This window comes from Falco biarmicus, chromosome 14, assembly GCF_023638135.1.
Source record: "Falco biarmicus isolate bFalBia1 chromosome 14, bFalBia1.pri, whole genome shotgun sequence".
Taxonomy (NCBI): domain Eukaryota; kingdom Metazoa; phylum Chordata; class Aves; order Falconiformes; family Falconidae; genus Falco; species Falco biarmicus.
The window spans coordinates 14004814-14023639 of record NC_079301.1 but is presented as its reverse complement, the minus strand read 5'-3'; the positions used below and the strand labels follow the sequence as shown (position 1 = coordinate 14023639).

General features: G+C 38.6%; 1 protein-coding gene across 4 annotated transcripts in view; it reads right to left on the bottom strand.

Annotated features, from left to right (window-relative positions):
- FMR1 (fragile X messenger ribonucleoprotein 1) overlaps positions 1-17048 on the bottom strand; it is a 31710-nt gene extending 14662 nt beyond the window's left edge. The window contains exons 1-9 of one of the 4 annotated variants that reach the window (XM_056359664.1): positions 16529-17048; positions 9834-9886; positions 8771-8864; positions 7688-7759; positions 7259-7407; positions 6358-6451; positions 6150-6266; positions 1690-1860; positions 1516-1594 (exon numbers count right to left, since the gene is read on the bottom strand). In XM_056359664.1, the coding sequence (XP_056215639.1) occupies positions 1516-1594; positions 1690-1860; positions 6150-6266; positions 6358-6451; positions 7259-7407; positions 7688-7759; positions 8771-8864; positions 9834-9886; positions 16529-16579 (880 nt within the window). In that variant the 5' untranslated portion in view covers positions 16580-17048. The remainder of the gene's footprint in view (positions 1-1515; positions 1595-1689; positions 1861-6149; positions 6267-6357; positions 6452-7258; positions 7408-7687; positions 7760-8770; positions 8865-9833; positions 9887-16528) is intronic. The other 3 variants (XM_056359663.1, XM_056359665.1, XM_056359662.1) reach the window with 3 other exon arrangements.
- Between the last annotated feature and the right edge of the window lie 1778 nt (positions 17049-18826).

Below are 18826 nucleotides of genomic sequence, written 5' to 3'. Positions count from 1 at the left end.
ACAGCAGCTTACTAATAGATGTAAAGAAGCCTTGGCAGCTGTTTAGGTAAGTCAAGTACACACCAAAGAGAAAGAAAATAAAGAACCTTACACTGGTTCTCTCAACAAAAGAAATCCATCCTTTAAAATATTTGTGTTTAGTTAGAAATTGGCAAAAAACATAAAAATCTTTAAAAATAATAAAGGATTGTATGCATATATTCTTAACTTATGTTTCAAGTTATACATTTCCATACAGCCTTTAAAAAAAGGCAACATCTTGGGCTAGAGATTTTGGTTATTGTTTGGTTTGAAATTTTTTTAAAGGATAATTAAGTAGTAAAAGCCAGATGTTTGCACTTTCCTTAGATAAAAAAGCCAGCATATCAATAATGTAGTAAAAGGAAAAAAGCCTTCTGCTTTTTTGAAGCAAATTATTTAGTTTTCTGGCAAGTTATTAGAAATATTAAAAAATAAAATTATCAAACATAGCTTATTTTGGATATAACATATGGTCCAGCCAATTCTATATTCTAAAGGAACCAAGCAAAGCAGCAGACTAGAAATGAAAACCTGCCAAATCAGAAATAATTGCAAAGTTCTAAACAGGAGAAAAGAAACAAAGAAATTAAAACCTCAAAATAATGATGTCAGCTTATTTTTACTTATCACCAGTAGAATCAGGAGGGAGTGGGGAAGGAAAAACTACTGGTTTTACATCAATTCCAGAGCAGAGATGCCACAGTTGTAAGTATTCGTCCCACTGCAGAGTTTCACAGTACTTCAACATTAGCATTCATACACTGCTTGACAACCTATTAAAGTATTTGCTTTTAGAGGTATGTTATACCACATAGTGTTTTCCCTGTTCTTTTCTTATGTACTGAATTAAGCCATGTATTTTTATGTTGCTTTGTAGCATCAAAAGCTCATGAAAAGATTTCCACACACAAGGGCTGTATGCATTCTTGAGGACCTTTTTTTCCCCACCCTGTTTGATAATGGAAATTATTCAATTGTCTTAACTAGGTGTTTAGTTCATCCCACCGTGCTGCTTCTAAATAAACTGTATTTCAGATGTCAAAAGACAGGGAAAAGAAACAAAGTAAAAATAAAAATATTCAGCATATACTAGGAAAACATGAGACTGCAGATTCATCTGTTATACAGCTGAACTAATCTCTGGACATCTTTGGAGGAAGCAATTTAATTCTTTGGCTCAATCCAGAAGCTATTTACTTCATATTTAAACATCAGCACATTGTGTCTGGTTTAAAATACACCTGGAAATGCATACCAGGAAGTAATTTCTTCCAGTGTACTGAAGGTAAATGTGTCAGTAAAAATTCTGCCTGGAGTGGGAAAAAAAAAAAACCACAAAAAAGCCCGAAGCCCCAAACCCCTGTACCACCTAGAACCCTTTCACAAAGAGAACTTCTTCAAACTTTTACCCTGCCACCCTTCTAAAAGTAAAAAGCAGTTCTCAGATGACACTCTTCTGTACTATCACACAGTTAGCCTCCAGAACTGACATACCTACTAAATTTCTTGGGACTTGTATAACATCTTCAGCAAATTCAAGGTAACTTCTTGCCTTTTTCACTGCATCTTGATCCTAAAACAGATATATGTATGAGAGAAATAAGATCTGTTTTTCCAAGGTTTTTTTGTATGTGGTTTTTTTTTCCTGAAAGACTAAAGAGGACTTACCTCTCCATAAATATGGAATGTGCATGTATCTTCATCAAGGTCAATAGCAGTCACTCCAGGGACTTTTCTGGCTTGCTGAATATTAGCACCATGAGTGCCAATGGCCAAGCCCATTAGGTCTTCACGTACAACAAACTGTTCATGAAACCGTGATGCAAGTTGTCTAGAACTCTGAAGGAAAATGTTAGCTTACTTTGATTTTTAGTACATTGGAGAGAGAAATCAACATAAATGTAGAGCTCATTCTTTAATCAGGTACTTAGTCTACTTTTTACTTTAAGCAATCCTTTTAATGAATTTATTTTCCCTTCAAAAACACTGAAGGGTCTTCTTCAGTAGTCCTAATACTGTGTTTTACATATTAACAAAAGACTAGCCTCTAGCTATGTTGACACATCTGTCTTTCCACAGAGTATCTACAGCTATCAAGTGTTCTAGGTAAGACAGCATTTGTGTAAGTTAGTAAAATCAGAGCTGCGCTGATTATTAAAGCAAACCCTGTAACCTCTGAGGAAAAAAACCCACCTATTTCGACAGGTTGGGGGACACAGCAATAACTCAATCACTGGACACAAAAATTATATAGAAAACAATAACTATGGATATCTACTGCATTTAAAAGTGAGAAATCCATCCCTATGCAAGACAACACAAAAGACAAATGCAGTACATTGCTTGAATTCAGAGAACAAGTATCTTAAAAATTTCATCCAGTAATCACATTTTTACCAAGACAAGAAGGGTCAACCTGAGAACTTTAGATTGTCACATGCTATCAAGGCAAAATTCCTTGCTTCAGCAGGCCAGTAACAGTGACTGAAGACTACACTATTAAAACAACTTTCAATCACATTTGAGGCTCAGTTACTCTTGAATTCAACGCCTGGTTAACATTTCATAACTCTCATCACCTTTGCATGCAATTGCTATGGTGTAACCAAACAATACAAAATGGCTTACAGAAACTTAATGAGGATTTCCTACAAGAAATAAAGTACCAAGAAAGAAAAACCAACCAAAAAAACCTGAACAACTTTTGGATCTGCAAGAGGATTTTAAGAATAGCAAATATCACTAGAAACCTGGATAAAACTTACAAAAAAATATAAAAAACGGGAAAAAACCTGAACTGTAACTCCCAACGACCATAGTAAACAATTTCCTGAAGTAGTTCCGAGTTTCCAAGAGAATTATGCTAGCGAGCTCTGACTTGATGTGAAAGTATGAACATATATGCCCATACATAAAATATAGTTTCCATATTTTCTTAACTGTATAAAGCTTCCACCACAGAGCAAGCATGCAGAAGAGAGCTGGGAACAGATGGAAGCTTTTGAGAAATATCTTGTAGCACACTGTGGAGTTGCACGATGCTGAAAGTATTTAGACATGGAGGAAACGTAGATTTTTGTCAACACCCATACAATCCTGCATTTCTATGAACTGAATCAATGTCAATCCCAGGTAGCTCAGATTATTAGCATGAACAGACCTCACGAGTGCAAGGGAAAACACTTTGGAAATGCTAAATTGCATGCAGTTCGGAATCTGTTAAGCAAGTGGGGAAATCATTAAAGATAAGCGGACACTTTTCCAAAAGAAAGCCACATGTTTAAAAAGACTAAAACAATGACTGTAAAGTTTCTCCCACACAGCCTCTTCATACTTTCAAAAATCAGGTAATTTTCTTATAGGATGCTTGTGCTCTATGAAGCAGTAAGATCACTAAGTTTGGTCACCCTGAGAACTAGAAAAACACATGGAGAGAAATTAGCAAGACAAACAAAGAATATGGTTTTTTTTCTGTATGGTAATGAAGTCATACGTTTATAAGAAGTTACAGTACTCTAGATCTACAGAGAAGATCTAACTGTCCTAGCTGAACTGCTACTGTTATCTGACCTGGTCCTGCTTAAAGCTGTTGATAAATATCCTGTGCTGAATCACTGTCACAGAAAACTGGCTACAGTAGAGAGTGGCGTAAGTATCCAAGTGTCATACTTTGTATGCTCAGAGAGCTCTATCAAGCACTTCATTAACTAGATTACAGACAACTCAAAGCAAACATTTTAAATGCTCACAGATCAACATTCTAACAGATAAGTCAAATGCCAACTTAGTAGGTGACATCTGTTAATTCCACCACATGAGAGCAGAGAACAGGACGATCAAGTCAATGATCAGTTGTTAACACAACTATGTATGATATTTAGAAAAGATGAAGATAAATCATCACTGGGTACCTTGGCTATGACAGTTAAACTGTAATACTACAAACTGCTTGTACTAAAGTATCATTGGCTTTTCTGTAAATTATGTATTACAAGAGGGATTTTATTTAAACATAGGAAATTCTGTATCCTGCTTCCCTCCAATAAATTAGTACAAAACAACTATGCAAATAACATATTAACACCTAGTTAGAGGCCATGACTGAATTGCATTTAGACAGAACAAAATACAAACCACAATGAAAAACTACACTTGTAAATTCACGCTTTTGACAAAACAACTAAGCAACACCTACTGGGAAAGAATGCAAAAAAAAATAAAATTGGTTATTTCACTTGATGCTCTAAAAGCCGTGTTTGAGAAGCAGAGCCATGCAAGTCAAGAAGCTAATATGCAGAAGAGAAGGTACAAGACAACAAACAGAAAAAATAATCAAATAAAAGGAAGCTGGTTCAGTGATTATAATGCCAAATAGGAAAGGTAGAACTGCTAGATGAAAAGAACTAGCAGACATTTAAGTTCAGAGAGTGTAAGACACAGAAAAGAGTTTGATGGAAACAACTAACAATTAACAACAAAGTAAAGCCCAAAGTGTTCACTAAATATTTCTTCCGCAGATGGACATGTGCAGTCTGTCTATGTGTCCATAAAAAAAAAAAAATCATACTCATGATTTCTGTTGAGACACTATCTGAAGCTCTTCTTTTCAGGTTCAGTTGAAATGGATTTTATGTTTATAGTAAGTACAGAAAACAAATGCCAACATGAAAACTACCAGCCAACTTTCATCATGCAAATTACAACCACATATAGCTATACCACAACCTTCATTTAAGTACTGCTCAGGCAGAAACTGAAGCCAAATAATGGTTTTCAAGTGAGAACGAAATCAAGTTCACAAGTCCTTCACAGCAGAAAAAAAAGGTTCAGCCTTACAATGACAGCAAGGATCCAAGATTAGTTTGGGAAAGGAATCAATGACAACAGCTGTTGGTGCATGCATTTGTGGGGGCATGTAAAGAGAATTAGCTCTAAAGAGGCTGCTGTTCTTCCCACTTCCAAAATAATACTTTGCACTTCAAGAGGTAAACTGCCCACACAATTGTCAGTTCTGGAGGAAAACAGAGAAGAATGGATTACTGAAGAGCTACAGCAGGGTGCTCAAGAAGGAACAGGAAAGAGAAGAACTGGTCCTTTCTTGGTCTTGAGAAATATCAAGACCCAAACAAACCTGGATTACAGCTCTGAAACATAGAAATCAAGATACTGAAGGGAACAACAGAAGACAGAACTTCTTTAACAGTGAGTACACTTACTAGATACAAGAGGCCTGTACTACACAACATCCCTCTTCAAGCTAAGGCCAAATAGATAGAACCCTTGGAGCTGGGGGAAATGAAACCCGGCTCTAAAGTAACAGAGCTGGTATATACACCCATGTAAAACTGAATTACAGTAGTTTGATGGTACTTCCAGTTCTAAAAGTTTTCAGAAATGTTGCTTCCCCCCCCCCCCCCCCCCCCCAGATAGGAGAAAAACCATGAAGAAATGTTAATTCTACTCTATAAAGTTACCCTTCTTTCCTAGCCTACTCTTTCTGTGGGTTTGTTTTTTTTTCCCTTCTTCCTTCCCATGGACAAGTATGAGTCAAGCTTCTTGCCAGTCAACACCCACTCTCCAGTCACAGGAATATCAGAAGCTGTATCTGCTGTAAGATGATTTCCTAACATTTTATCTATAGACAAACCCATCCCTTCATACATCCTACCAACATCAGTCTCACCCCTTCCATCTCTCATTCACACTGTCTTGTTTTCCAAAATCCAGTTCTGGTCCATCTCAGTATCGTGACATATTCACTCCCATTTGTTATTAAAAATAGTAATTGAAAGCTATTGAATATGTGGCACTATTCATGCAATAATGGCTAATTATTTTATGCTTCAGACTACAAAAGAAATATATTTAGATATATATTTGCATTTAATCGCACACAAAATCCCACTGAATAAAGTGAGATTGGATGAAAATGAGATTCTTCAAGAACAGACCCTTTACCTATAACCCTGCTGGGTTACATATCCATCTGCTTCTTTTTATCACCAAGAATAGCATCAGAAGTTAACAGTTACTTTCACCTCAATGCAAGCCCTACCAGCTATGAAATGCACGAGTATATTTTTAATTTTATTTAAATCAAATTACTTCAGGGAAAACAAACAACATACCTCCAGCTGTTTGCTAGCTTCTTCATTTCTCAGTATCAGGGATAACTTGGTACGAAGACTTCGAAAGTGCATATCAATCAGCATATTTGCCCGCTTTGTTGTTACATCATTGATTGACTAAATTATTAGTAAAAGAAAGTACAGTGGTTTACACATGAACTTTTGAAACAAACTACTGCCGATGGTATGATTCGACATTTGTACTTACCAAAATAATAAGCTGGTGGTTTTCAGAATCATATGTTACAGAAAAAGCTCCAACTGCCTTTTTGAAGTCCTTATGTGCAGATTCTTTGGCACACCTAGGAATAAAAGCACTGTAAAGCTAAAAATACTAACTCCTGCATTTGTCATTCACAGTCAAAAGGATTAACTTCTTAGTACAAAGAATATAAAGAAATATATCCAAGTTCTCCCTTTTAATGCACGTGTAATTTCATTCTGATATCACCATTTATTTTACACTTTCATTTGTTTTTCATATGAATGGGATTAGAAATATTTCAGAAATTTTCTGTATGCACATCTATGAAATGAAAAAGTCAGTATTAATCTAAGTTTTAGTTATATTTACATGAGAATGATGTGGCTGTGCTTTGGGAGAAAACTAACTGTTTCTGCATCATACTATGGAATGTTTCATTATTGCACAAGTATTCTCACAGCCAAGATCTAAATGTGTTATACCCTAGACTGTAACGCAACTTTTTCTTTCGTCATTAAATAACTACTTGAACAGATTGTCATACTTTTATCAACAAAAGAATGACCACTTGAAAATTAACAATAAAACTGACAAAGAATGGATTCTGATTAATCTTTGCACATTACTGAACAGCTGTAATAATAATATTTTTTAACTCTATACTGCACATAAACCTTAAAATCTTGAGGAAAGTATTTTCTCCTACAGGACTAAACTGCATTTCAAAAATAATCTTTTTTGTTTCTAAAGTATGAGCATGTCCACATTTTTATTTTCTACATTCTTGCATGAAAATTTTGAAAATTAATTTAGAGCAGTAAAAAGCATTTTTATTCCTTCTTGTCTCAGACTCAAGAAGTCACCCACATTTTGAAACAACTTATAAAGAAATGCTTATACTTACATTTGCCTTAAATCTTCTGGAACTGCCAGTTTGATTTTATGAAAAGTATCTTTTGTTGCAGGTTTATTGGGGTTCACAGATCTCAAACGCTCAATTGTGACAATTTCGTTGTATGTAGCATCACAGGCTGCATATTCTATTACGTAGAACTGATATAAAAATAATAAAATCATCCAAGCCATATATTTTACGACATGAGTGAGCATTACACTATTAAGAGAAAAGCACTTCCATTAACTGTACAAGTAAAATTTGAACTTTTCAGGTTGAGATTAATGGTAATTGCAACAGTCCAAGCAAGAAACTCTTTGAAAACAAAGAGGGACAAGTTAAAACCACTACACACATCAATACAAAAAACATCATAAGAAAAATAAAGTATAAATGAATACAGAAAATATATATATATGTATATATGCATATTCCTACCTCACCCTTTATCATTCTCACTTTAGCCAACCACCAACAGCAGGGTTCTTTCTCATTTGCCCTGGAATAAACCTAAACAAAATACACACATTACATGTCTGTAGCATTGTTAAAAGACATCACAAAAGCTGAAACTAATATGAGCAGGAACTCTGCTATAGGAACAAAGACCAGCAAAATATATCAGTACATGAAGTGTGTGATACAAGCACCACACAGTAATCATGTAACAGCTGAAGTGTTTATTGCAAATACAGGTAGGCTACAAATTTATGTATATAAGATTGTACAGATAATTAATATCGTACCCAATATACTGGCATTAGTTGCTACAGTCAGAAAAGAGATAATTCAGCTTTTTATATCTGTTAACATTTAATCAGCAAGATTTCTAATTGTCTGTAGGTCTGATGAGGTCCTTACCAGCAGGTGGAAGGGAGAGGACACTTATCTACACTTTAGGACATGTATCTGCAACATGCACACCGAAGAGTTTTGCCATTTTCTTGTCTTACAAATCAAAATAAACTTAAATAGCATGCAAAGAAAATGTAAATCTTGAAAGCTGTCTTTTGTAAAGTCACTATAAAAATCAGTTTTATAATTGTATAGAATAATCGAAGTTTTAGGAACTTACTATATTAAAGCCAGTTTATCTCTACATACACATATATTTTTAGATTTTATGTACACACATATATAATGCAAATTATCTCATTCAGTCTGAAGGTTTTGTAACATAGGTATTATTAACTTACAGCTGAAGAACTACAGTATGGCATCTATTTCTAGATTAATTCAGTTCTGATACTGATAAAGAACTGATCTGTAATCTAAGAAATGCTGATCATGTTTGTGTATCAGCATGGAGGTCATAGTACATGGAATACCAAAACAGCCATATAGTTTACAACTGTCAAATTCTTTCTGATGACATGCTTCACATTGTTCTATGTAGCACCTGGAATCAAAAAATGTGACAGCATACAATATGGAAGCAAACCTTCCACTGGCTTGGCCAACATTTTTCGCCCCAAGTCCTCTTACTTCTCAGAATAAATGTTGTTAATAGAGCATACATACCTCTACTTCATCACTTTCATTTATATCTTTATTATAGCCTGCAGGTGGTGGAAACCTCACATCATGGAATGGTATTTGTCTCTCTGGTTGCCAGCTACAAATAAAGATACAATGAACAGCCTAAACATTTCCACCGCCTTTGCAAACAGAAATCAGAAACATTTTCAATCCATTAGTTTTACACTTTTAAGTTTTGTGAAACTTTTGTGTATATGTATTAAGGTAATATGTATCTATAATAAGAAACACACCTAAGTGACCATTAAGCATCTTAGAAGACTCCCTAATGCTACCCGCACAGTTTTGAAATCTTCCAGCAGCAGTTTTTACTCTATTTGCAGTCATAGGTTTATTAGAAAAACAGGTTAAAAAAAATGTTTCATAACACATTTGGACATTTCCTTCAAAACAAGCCTGTTTCTTCTTTTTCTTTAGTTCTACTATAAATCATGAAAACTTGATCAGGATTCAGACTGAATATGGTTTCAATTTTCAATTTCTTTAATAGAGACTGGATAAATTGAACACAACAAGAAAAGATTATTTTTAAAGAAACTAGTAATGCATTATTTCCTTCCTGAAGGAAACGAAACCTGAACTCAATGGTATAATAGAAGGTTACTTTTTCATGTCCTTAAACGATGGGAAAGGAACATCATTTCCTTTCTAGCTTAGAAAATTGGTATTTATCACTTATCTATAGAACAAATTTTGTAATAATCTGCTAAACCTAAAAATAAGATATTCACATGAGAAAGAAGCAGTCATAGTAACACTGCTGACTTACTCAAACATGGGTTGTCATCATGTAAATTCTGTAACATGCTCATCTTCCCAACAAAGCCCATGTTACTGTAGTTTTATACTTAAAAATATTTAAACAATTAAAAGCATTTATACAGAAATGTCACAACATAGTAAGCATCAAACATAATTCCAGAACACACTAGCAGCAAGCTTAGAGCACCCAAGAGATGCTACTCTGCATTATTAAGTTATATTTAGGTTAATCAAATGCTAGGTTGATATGCTGTATCATTTATAACATTAGCAATACACTTACTTGTTTTCAAATGCAACTGTTATAGAATCTTCATGCACATCCTTTACAAACGCCTGTGTAGAAAAAAAGATGGAATTATGGTACACTTATGGATTTTTTAAAAAAGAATTTTAAACCCATAAAATGTCTTCCTTTCACAAGCATTGATGAAACTCAAAATTTAAGTATGCTTTCAAGTCAGCCTTTTTAATTTTGCAATAGACTCATAAAACACATACTGAAAGCCGATAACCCCCTTGGGTTCACGACTGCCAGCATACCGATACACAGAACGCCCAACCTATACATGCATTCTTCCTACTCTTAGGTGTAATAGGAGAGGCTACTAACAAAGGACAAGATCATTCTGAATAGTTATATCATGAAAGTTTAAAGTGTTTGATTTTATAATCACATTTTGCATATTTTGACAGGTGCAGAAATTAAACCACAACACTCCTCAAGAAAAAAAAAAAATCATTTCTCTTCTCTCTTTTACCTCTAAGTAAGTTTGAATATTGCACTAGCAACACTCATCTATATCCATTTCAGCACAGGTTTCCCCTTATTTACTTCATCACACTTAACTTCTGTAATGCACAAACTTAAGAAAAATGCCCTGTAGCCTTCCTTTAATTTTCTTCTGGGGGATGGACAGCAGCTGTGCTAAGTCTCCCATGCAACCACAAAGCAGAGTACAGAACTAAGTGAGGTTCAGCACCAAGAGTGCTTTTCCTGCCTTATGTACTCAACTGACCTATACTTAATCAATTTTCAGCTTGAAGCCCAAAACGCCACCACCCCACCCCACCCCGCTCCATACCAGCGGAATTACTACTCACAGAACTTTGGGATTTACTAATGAAAATACTTTCTGTAACTTCAAATGATGGAGGTCACAGGACAACCAGGGATGAAAAGATTGGTTGGGTTTTTTTTTTGTTTGTTTCTTTTTAAAAGTAGCTCTGTAAAGCTCTGGAACAGGTAAACATTGGTGACATGTGCTGAGTATTCCACTAACATTTGTCCCGACATAGTAAATCCTTGCAAGACAGGTAGATAAAAGCCTGAACCAGGCACAGTAAAGATAACTGTTGGCCATACACTGGCAGCATTGATACAGATATAGCTAGTAAAAATTAAAAACCTGACAATTTCTTTAGTTTACATCAAGTTCAGAAGACTCAATCTCAAAACCTGGTGGAATACCTGACTTTCACTCCGGCCTGGCGAAAAAAGTTGATGTCGTAAGACTGTTGGTTTTGCCTTTTAATTTCCAGCCTTGCAAAATTACAAAAATTCATTGTAAAGAATTTTTAAATTAAGTGAACAATGCCTTGCCAAATACCGAATTTCAAATATGCAGTATACAAAACACTTCTGCCTACCTCTATGTGAGGTTTATGCTTAAAAAACAATTACCCAGACAAAATATATTAACAGGCTAAATAATTGGTTGTCTAATCTCATCTACCCATAGAAAGGTGGTTTTCCTTGCTTTTTGTGACACAGAAAAGTGTCAGATACACTTATCACACCAGTTTTTCACAGCCTGCATCACAGCATTATGTCAACTATCCTCTGGTATAAGCATTTAAACAGATCTGTAGTAAGTAAAATGTATTTGGACTCCACAGCACTACATATTTGAACACTTCTAAGTACACAGAGAAATGTTTTGAAACATTTCTAAGTTTTCATTAAAAATACTAATATTTAACCAATAATGCCTTTGGAAAACTAAAATTCAAGCTTATCAGAATTGTTTGGTTTTCTTTATTTTGTGATATGTGTAAAATTCCATACAATGCTAAAAATAAATTAGACTTTAACACCGTAAGCCAGATTGAGACACCGGACAAGCCAGTCCCAGATGTCAATGAAGGCAAAGAAGAGGCCCTGATTTCACACAAAGTATTATGAAAAGTACAATAAGCATTCATCAGTCTTTTTTAAAATAGAGTGTAAGTTGGAAATTCAAACAAAAGGTGAACACTGGCTGTGACGAATGTGAACATATAGACGCAAAGCATTAAAAACATAGTGCAACTAGATGGAAGTAAAGTAAGGGAACAGGACAGTGAAAGACTGCTGCTGGGATATTGCTATCACTAAGGGCAGATACACCAAACAGTACAAAAAAAAAGAAATCTTAATCAGTGAAAAAGGCTTGCTTTTGCTTCTGTGACCAGAAGCACGTTTTACAACTGCTAAAGTTGATTCTTCTTCTCTGATGTGGGGGAATAATAATAATAGGCAAGTTTTCTATGCCAAATTTGACTTTCAGTCTCATAAAGCATTAACGCTTCTTTTCATGATTCAGACATAAATAAGTGAAAAAGTTTACAATCCAACATTGACATGTCATGGCATTTCTCAAACATGAGTGTTCACATTCTAAGAAGGGTTATATGATGAAGATATGGTCTAAATTTTACAAATTATTTGATACAAAGTAAGAATTATTGGGAACATCAGTATATTTGTTATTTTTTTACTAAATGGAATGACAGACACTCCAAAGGAACAAATAAAGGCTCTAGCTGCCATGAAGTTTTGTTGCTTTTTTTGAAGTCTGCTCGCATCATTAGATGTGAGCGCTGTCAACCATTTTAATAAGGGGTAATTAACTGCATGGAGTTAATTATCGTAGATGCTCTTTTAAGATAAAAAAAGGTGCTGTGTTGATACAAATGTGCATCCATTGCCTGCATGACAGTTCCGTAACATCTCATACCTGTTGGAAGGAGAAAGTCAAAAGGCAACTTGAATAGCTAATCACATCTGAGAAAGTCTGGCCATACAAAGAAACAGAAGAGGGAAAGAAAAATAGTCACAGAAGTGGTAACCAAACAAGGGAAAAGGGTACAGGCTGTCATCCTCAGAAGGACTGCACAGACTGGCTTATGAATGTACAAAGGGACTGGAGATATCAGCTGAGAGTATGTCTGTATGGAATGGTGAAAGAAAAAAAAATTTACACAGAATGCAACAGAAGGCCAAAAGAACAATTGTTAATAGTGAGACCTGAAGTAATAAAGAACTAAGAAAGATGAATGATTTTGTCAATTGTAGCTTCAATGAAAAAACATTAAGTATCTATAAAACCAAGGGAACAATGGCAAAGTGCTGAAATGACTGGGATGAAGAGTGGAATATTTTTAACAAGGTTACAGAACAAGAAGTGGCAAAAATCAGTTATAGACAACACATAGACGTTAACAACAAACATCATTCCAAAACCATCTGCCTTATAAACAGGATGATTCCCATCTCTAGGAAAGGATACAAGAGAGGATCACTCTTGAACTGGATAATCAAAACCAATCCCATGCTTGAAAGGTATCCAGCATGTCCCTTAGAGGGAAATAATATCTAAAACTAGTCCCAGAAAGATTAGACAAAGAACTGTCTATCAGTTCTCTGAAAATGAGATAAGAACTTCAAACCCCAATTTACTACACCTATACAAGGAAAGACATTAGAATATGTGCCCTAATAGCTAGCACACATCTTCAAGATTTAGTTACTTTAGCTGTGAGCTGCAAAAAGGCCAGTTCCCTCCCTTTAGGATTCACAGTCCTGGTGGCTTGTTTGTTGGACCAGTCTTCCTCAAGTAAGAGAGCCTCACCTTTTCTTGCCAAGGATTCTGGGCCCAGCAACATACCAAGCCATGACTAAGCACCTCTAGGTACTAGACTGTCAATTATCGCTGAATCATGCTCATGGACAGCACTGTACTTTCCATGGAGTAATTCACCTTAGCCAAAGAGAAAAAGATTCATGAAAGTACAAGCGGTACTTTAATTCCATTCAGAAAGAACTAGTCTCCACTTCAGTGATCACACCAACACACCTTACTCTGTGAAACCAAGTGTACCTGACCAGTATGAAATTTTAATTCAAATCTTCCAGTTGAGTATGAATGCATCCTCAAGCCATCTCTTGTGTTTCGTGTGGAACATAATCCCTCCAGATGTATTTCAGAATGCATTCTGGATCAAGTCCCACAGGTAATATAAGCAGAAAAGACTGGTTTATTACTCTCAGTAGGGCTTAGGCGACAATTAAACACTGGTTTTGTACAGTCAAGATCAAGATGCTGCTGGGTACACTCAAAAATGAAATTAAGTGCTTAGGGACTTGAATTTACAAGGTCCTCAAAGAGAGCTACAAGAAGGATGTGAAAACCTGGAGTGGCAATTAGATACCTACTTGTGCCACTTAGCCCCATCATGACTCTACCAGCCTCATATTCCTCCCCTCCATGTCTTAGTATCAAGACAGAGGCACACTTTTCCAAAACATTTACACATTCTGATGAAAACATTCAGAACTATTCAAAGCCAAAGAAATTATCGCAAGTTATCAGTAAACCATTAGATTGGATAAAAGAATTACTTTGTTTTTGATTTGTTTGAAGTGTTACTGTTGTAAAACATTTCTTAGGAGGCTGCTTAAAGAAACTTTTCAAGTGGAAAAAAAAAATCATCTTGCAATTAAACCTGCACTTTACATCATCATACACTTCTTGTTATGCTGGGTCAACCAATCCATTTTATAATCAAATTTCCTATCTTCAAGACTGGCATAAAACTCACAAGAAAACATGCAGGTAAATTAATAAGAGTGATACTCAAACATTGTGATGAAAGAAAAAATTGTACCTAAAATTCAAGTAATTCAGACTAGAGGAAAACTGCTGATTTACATTGAGCATTACTGCATGACGGTTTCTTTAAAAAACACAACTTTTTTTTAGTTTTTAAAAAAAGATTTATTATAAGTGTGATGCTCCATCTAGACAGATAATACATGTGAAGACCAAGAAATCTGTGTGCTCCATTTGTCCCCTTAGATAAGTCCTCTTGGTTAACAATTAAGAGACAAGAAAATTCCTATGTTTACATTTCTAAAAGTTAAAAGGCAAACATAATATGCAACTTGGAGACAATATCTGTGTTATAACATGGATACACTAAATCATGATTAATGAATAAGCTCCCATGAACATATGCTCAAATGAATTTTTTATCAAAAGTACAACAAGCAATTGTCGTTATGTTACAGACAAAAGGGATACAGGTCCTCATAGTGTCAAAACTGAATGCAGCCAAAAAAAAAAGTCACAGAAGCTTTCAGTTCTCCCAGGTTTCTTTGGTAACATTTGTCACTAAAGAATGCACAATGTCACTTTTAACATAATCTATTTTGCATGATTATGTAAATAACATAATTTGATAAAAGCCTCATTAAAAGTTCTCTTATGCAGCATGTCTTCTGTTTCTGTCTTGAGTGAATACTTCACCTTTAAAAAAATAAAACTGATTTTTGAAAGCGCTAAATAATTTCATTACAGGAAGCAATATACAGATCTAGAACATTGGCTACAACACTGCAAACCCAGAGTGCTTCTTTATCATGTTTGCTGACTTGTTTCATACATACTTAAAAAACCCCATAATTTTCAGAATATGAGTTTATCACACATTTAAAAAATAAGCTTTTTAAGAGGTCTTCCGTTTTTTTTTCTCTTCTTAGAAACACTCAGAGCTGTTGGAACTGTATCATTTGGTTATCAACCTGCCCTACCTACACTAACATTGGAGTGTGAAATTCTACCTGTTCCTTCATTGCTAACATAAATATTGGATGTCGCACAATAACTAGGCCCAAATTTTAAAGTACTAGGAACATTTAAACGAAGGTAGACTTGCAGAAACCAATCCATGACTGTTTCTGGTATGTTGATAATGTGTCAGTGGTAGTAGGCCCAAACCCACTGTCCAAGTTTTATTTTTCTCTGAATAAGTAAACCCACAAATTATACCCTATTAATGTGCCGATTAACACAACCCAGCTCATGCAATTCCACAGCAATACTACACAGTATTAAGAAAAATATTAAGTGCTCAGCATATATGTCCAAGGCTCAGTGATGGCTTTATTCAGCACCAGCACAAGGGCTTGGAAACAAATGGAATGCCATTAAGTAGTTTCAGTAAGAAGCACATTTGATAATTAGACGTATTTAGCAACTCAGCACATATATATTTGCCCAGGCAGTGCTCTAATACCAGTAGGCAGTGTCCCCTGCCACAGCATTAAGAGCAGGAATCCACGACAGCATCTCACCCCGAACGTGTATTTAACAAGGGCCCCCCCTCCCCCGCCTTAAACGCCGTGCGCTAGCAAGCGCAGCTCTCTTGGAAACCTGGAGAGCGAGAAAGACTTTCCTTAAGTAGCGACAAAAGCTGAGGATTTAGCAATTAATGCCCCATCCCTGATCCTCGCTTCAGCGCCAAGGAGAAGGCGGCCCTGGGCCCTCCTGCCTCCTCTCGCACACCGCCGGCGCCAGGGCCTCCCCTTCCCACAATAGGGGGAAGGCCCAAGGCCTCCCCGGACGCCGGGGCCCTCTCTCGCCTTCCCTCTCTCCCTCATCAGGCCTCCAGTCCCTCAACCCTCAGGCGGCGGCCCCCGCTCCTCTCGGCCCGGAGGCCCGGCTCCCTCGCCCCAGACACCGAGGGACCCGCCGCGGCCTCCACCCCTGCCCCACTCCTCCTCCTCCTCCTCCTCCTTCCTGCCCCGGGGCCTCCGCTTTCCCTCAGAGCGGGGAGGAGGAGCCGCCACCGCTGCCGCCTCCTCCTCCTCCTCCCGTCCCAGGCCCCACTCCCTCCCCTGAGGCCCAGCCGGACCCAGCCGCGAGCACCCGGTACCTTGTAGAAGGCCCCGTTGGAGCCCCGCACCTCCACCACCAGCTCCTCCATGTTGTGCCGCGGCGGCTCGGTGCGGGAGACCCAGGCCCGGCGCCTCCTCCCTTCCCTTTCTCTCTCTCTCGGCGCAGGAGGAGGAGGGGTGTGTGTGCCGGGGCGGGGGAAGGGAAGGGGAATCTCGGTTCACGCCGAGCCCGCGGGGGTGGGGCCGCGCGGGGCGGAGGGGAGGGCCGCGGGGGGGGCGCTGCGGGGACGCTCCGCGCCGCCGCCGCTCGCCCTCGGCCGCCCGGAAATGAAAGCGAAACGGTCACCGCCGGGCGGCGCGCGCGGGGAGGGGGGGGCGCGCCCGTTTCGAATGTAAACGCCGAGTCCGCGTCACGTGCCGGGCCGCGGCGGGAGGGGCGGGGCGGGGAGCTGGCCCCGGCCGGCACGCGCCGCTCGCCCACCGCTTAACGGCCGGGTCGCGCGCGCCGCCCCGCGCCCCTCCCGCGCGCGCAGCCGCAGCGGCGAGGGCCGAGCGCACCCGGCAGTCTCGGCTGGGGTCCCGCCTCCGCCCCCGGCGGGCGCCTGAGTGACTGCGCCGCTGGCCAGTCAGGTTGCGCGCCGCGCCGCGCGGTCGGAGCGGCGGGGGAGGGCGGGGTGCGCGCGGCCTGCGCCGCCGGGGCCCTGTGGCGGGGGCGGGGCGGCGCTGCGGCCCCCGCTGAGGGAACGGGGCCGGTAATGGCTCCTGGAGGCGGTGGCGTTGCTGGCGCCCAGGGAGCGGCCATGGGAGTGATGGAGCCGAGGGCCCGCGGCGGGCGCTGCCATGGGCAGGGGCAGGAGGAGGCCTGAGCCTGCGGGACGCGGCCCTCGTCCCACAGGGCGCCGCGGGAGATGGCCGCCGCGCGGGGGGGCGGGCTCCGCCATGCCGTGGGCTCAGCCTCCCTGCTGACGGTCAGGAGTGAGGAAAACTGCGTTGATGTGGCAGTTTTTAACGGGCCCTGCACTAACAAATGGCCGGGCCGGTGTGGCTGTGCTGGACACCTGAATGCCTCAGAAGGGCGTGATACAAGATGAACAGACCCGCCAGCCTGGAAGGCTGGTGTGCTGGGCCTGCCTCTGTGGGAGAGCTAAGCTTTGTTCCACAAACAAGTTCACACGTACATTGTTTTAACTACATTTAAGAACTCACAGACATCTCACCTTAGAAACTCCTCTGACAGCAAAATCTACCTGCACATACGGTTTACAGTGGAACCGGGTGGTAGATGTTTTGAAGAGCTGCTGTATCCACGGTGGAACATTTACAGCTGAAAGTACACTGGCACAAAAGCTGCTTGCTCAGACTTACATTAGGCCTACACAAACATTAACATGATCTTCCTATGTGGTTCCCCCCCACTAACTACAAAGAATACAAGAAGAAAAAAAGTAGTTTTACAGCTACTCTCACAAGTGACAATTATTCCCATGGCTGCCATTTCTCTGAATAAACGTGTAATGTTCTCCTTATATAAGTCATGAGGTGAAATTCTGCACGTACTAATGAATTTTCAAAACTCAGTAAGCATATGATTTCACCTTTCCTCTTGATTCTTACATTATTGTGTTGCAAACCTTGCAAATTAGTTTCTCAGTATGCTGCATTTTACATTTAAGCTATGAAAGGGTGTACAGTATTTCTTCTTAGTCATGAAAACTTTTACTTTCTGTTTCATTTTTTTGTTTGCGAGATCAAGAGTTGCCTGTAGTGATCTCTGTATACTATATGTTAATCTGCTTATTGTGATTTTTATTGTATGCTTTCACAGTTGTGAGGTAAATTTAATTATATGATTGCTGTGCAGCGTACCTTGAAGGGAAGGTGATTGATTCTCTTTTCATCAGATTTGGATACTCTTTTCAGCAAATTCTTGAGTATGATGAAGGGTCAATTCAATCTAATGAATTAGTTTGACAGCCTGCTGTGCTCATTAAACAGACAGTCGCAGGATTGTCTTGCTTGGGAATGGCAAAGGGTCCAAGAGGACTGAAGGAAGAAAAACGTAAAGATGAAGAGCAATGATGCAAGGTTTGTGTGTGAATAAAAAAACCAGTGGAGATTAGATCTTACAGAGTGTCAATAAAGAAATTTAGGTAAAATAGACGTCTCTTGTGACTTGTTCATGTTACACTTATTAAAAAAATGGTAACTGTATAAATGGTTCAAATCAAAATTTCAACAATCTGCCAGAAAGGTGATGCCCAACTCTTAAACAAAGTAAGCAGAAGTGGTTTTTATTTTGCATTCATTGATTGTTGTAATTATTCTCTTGTTAATAA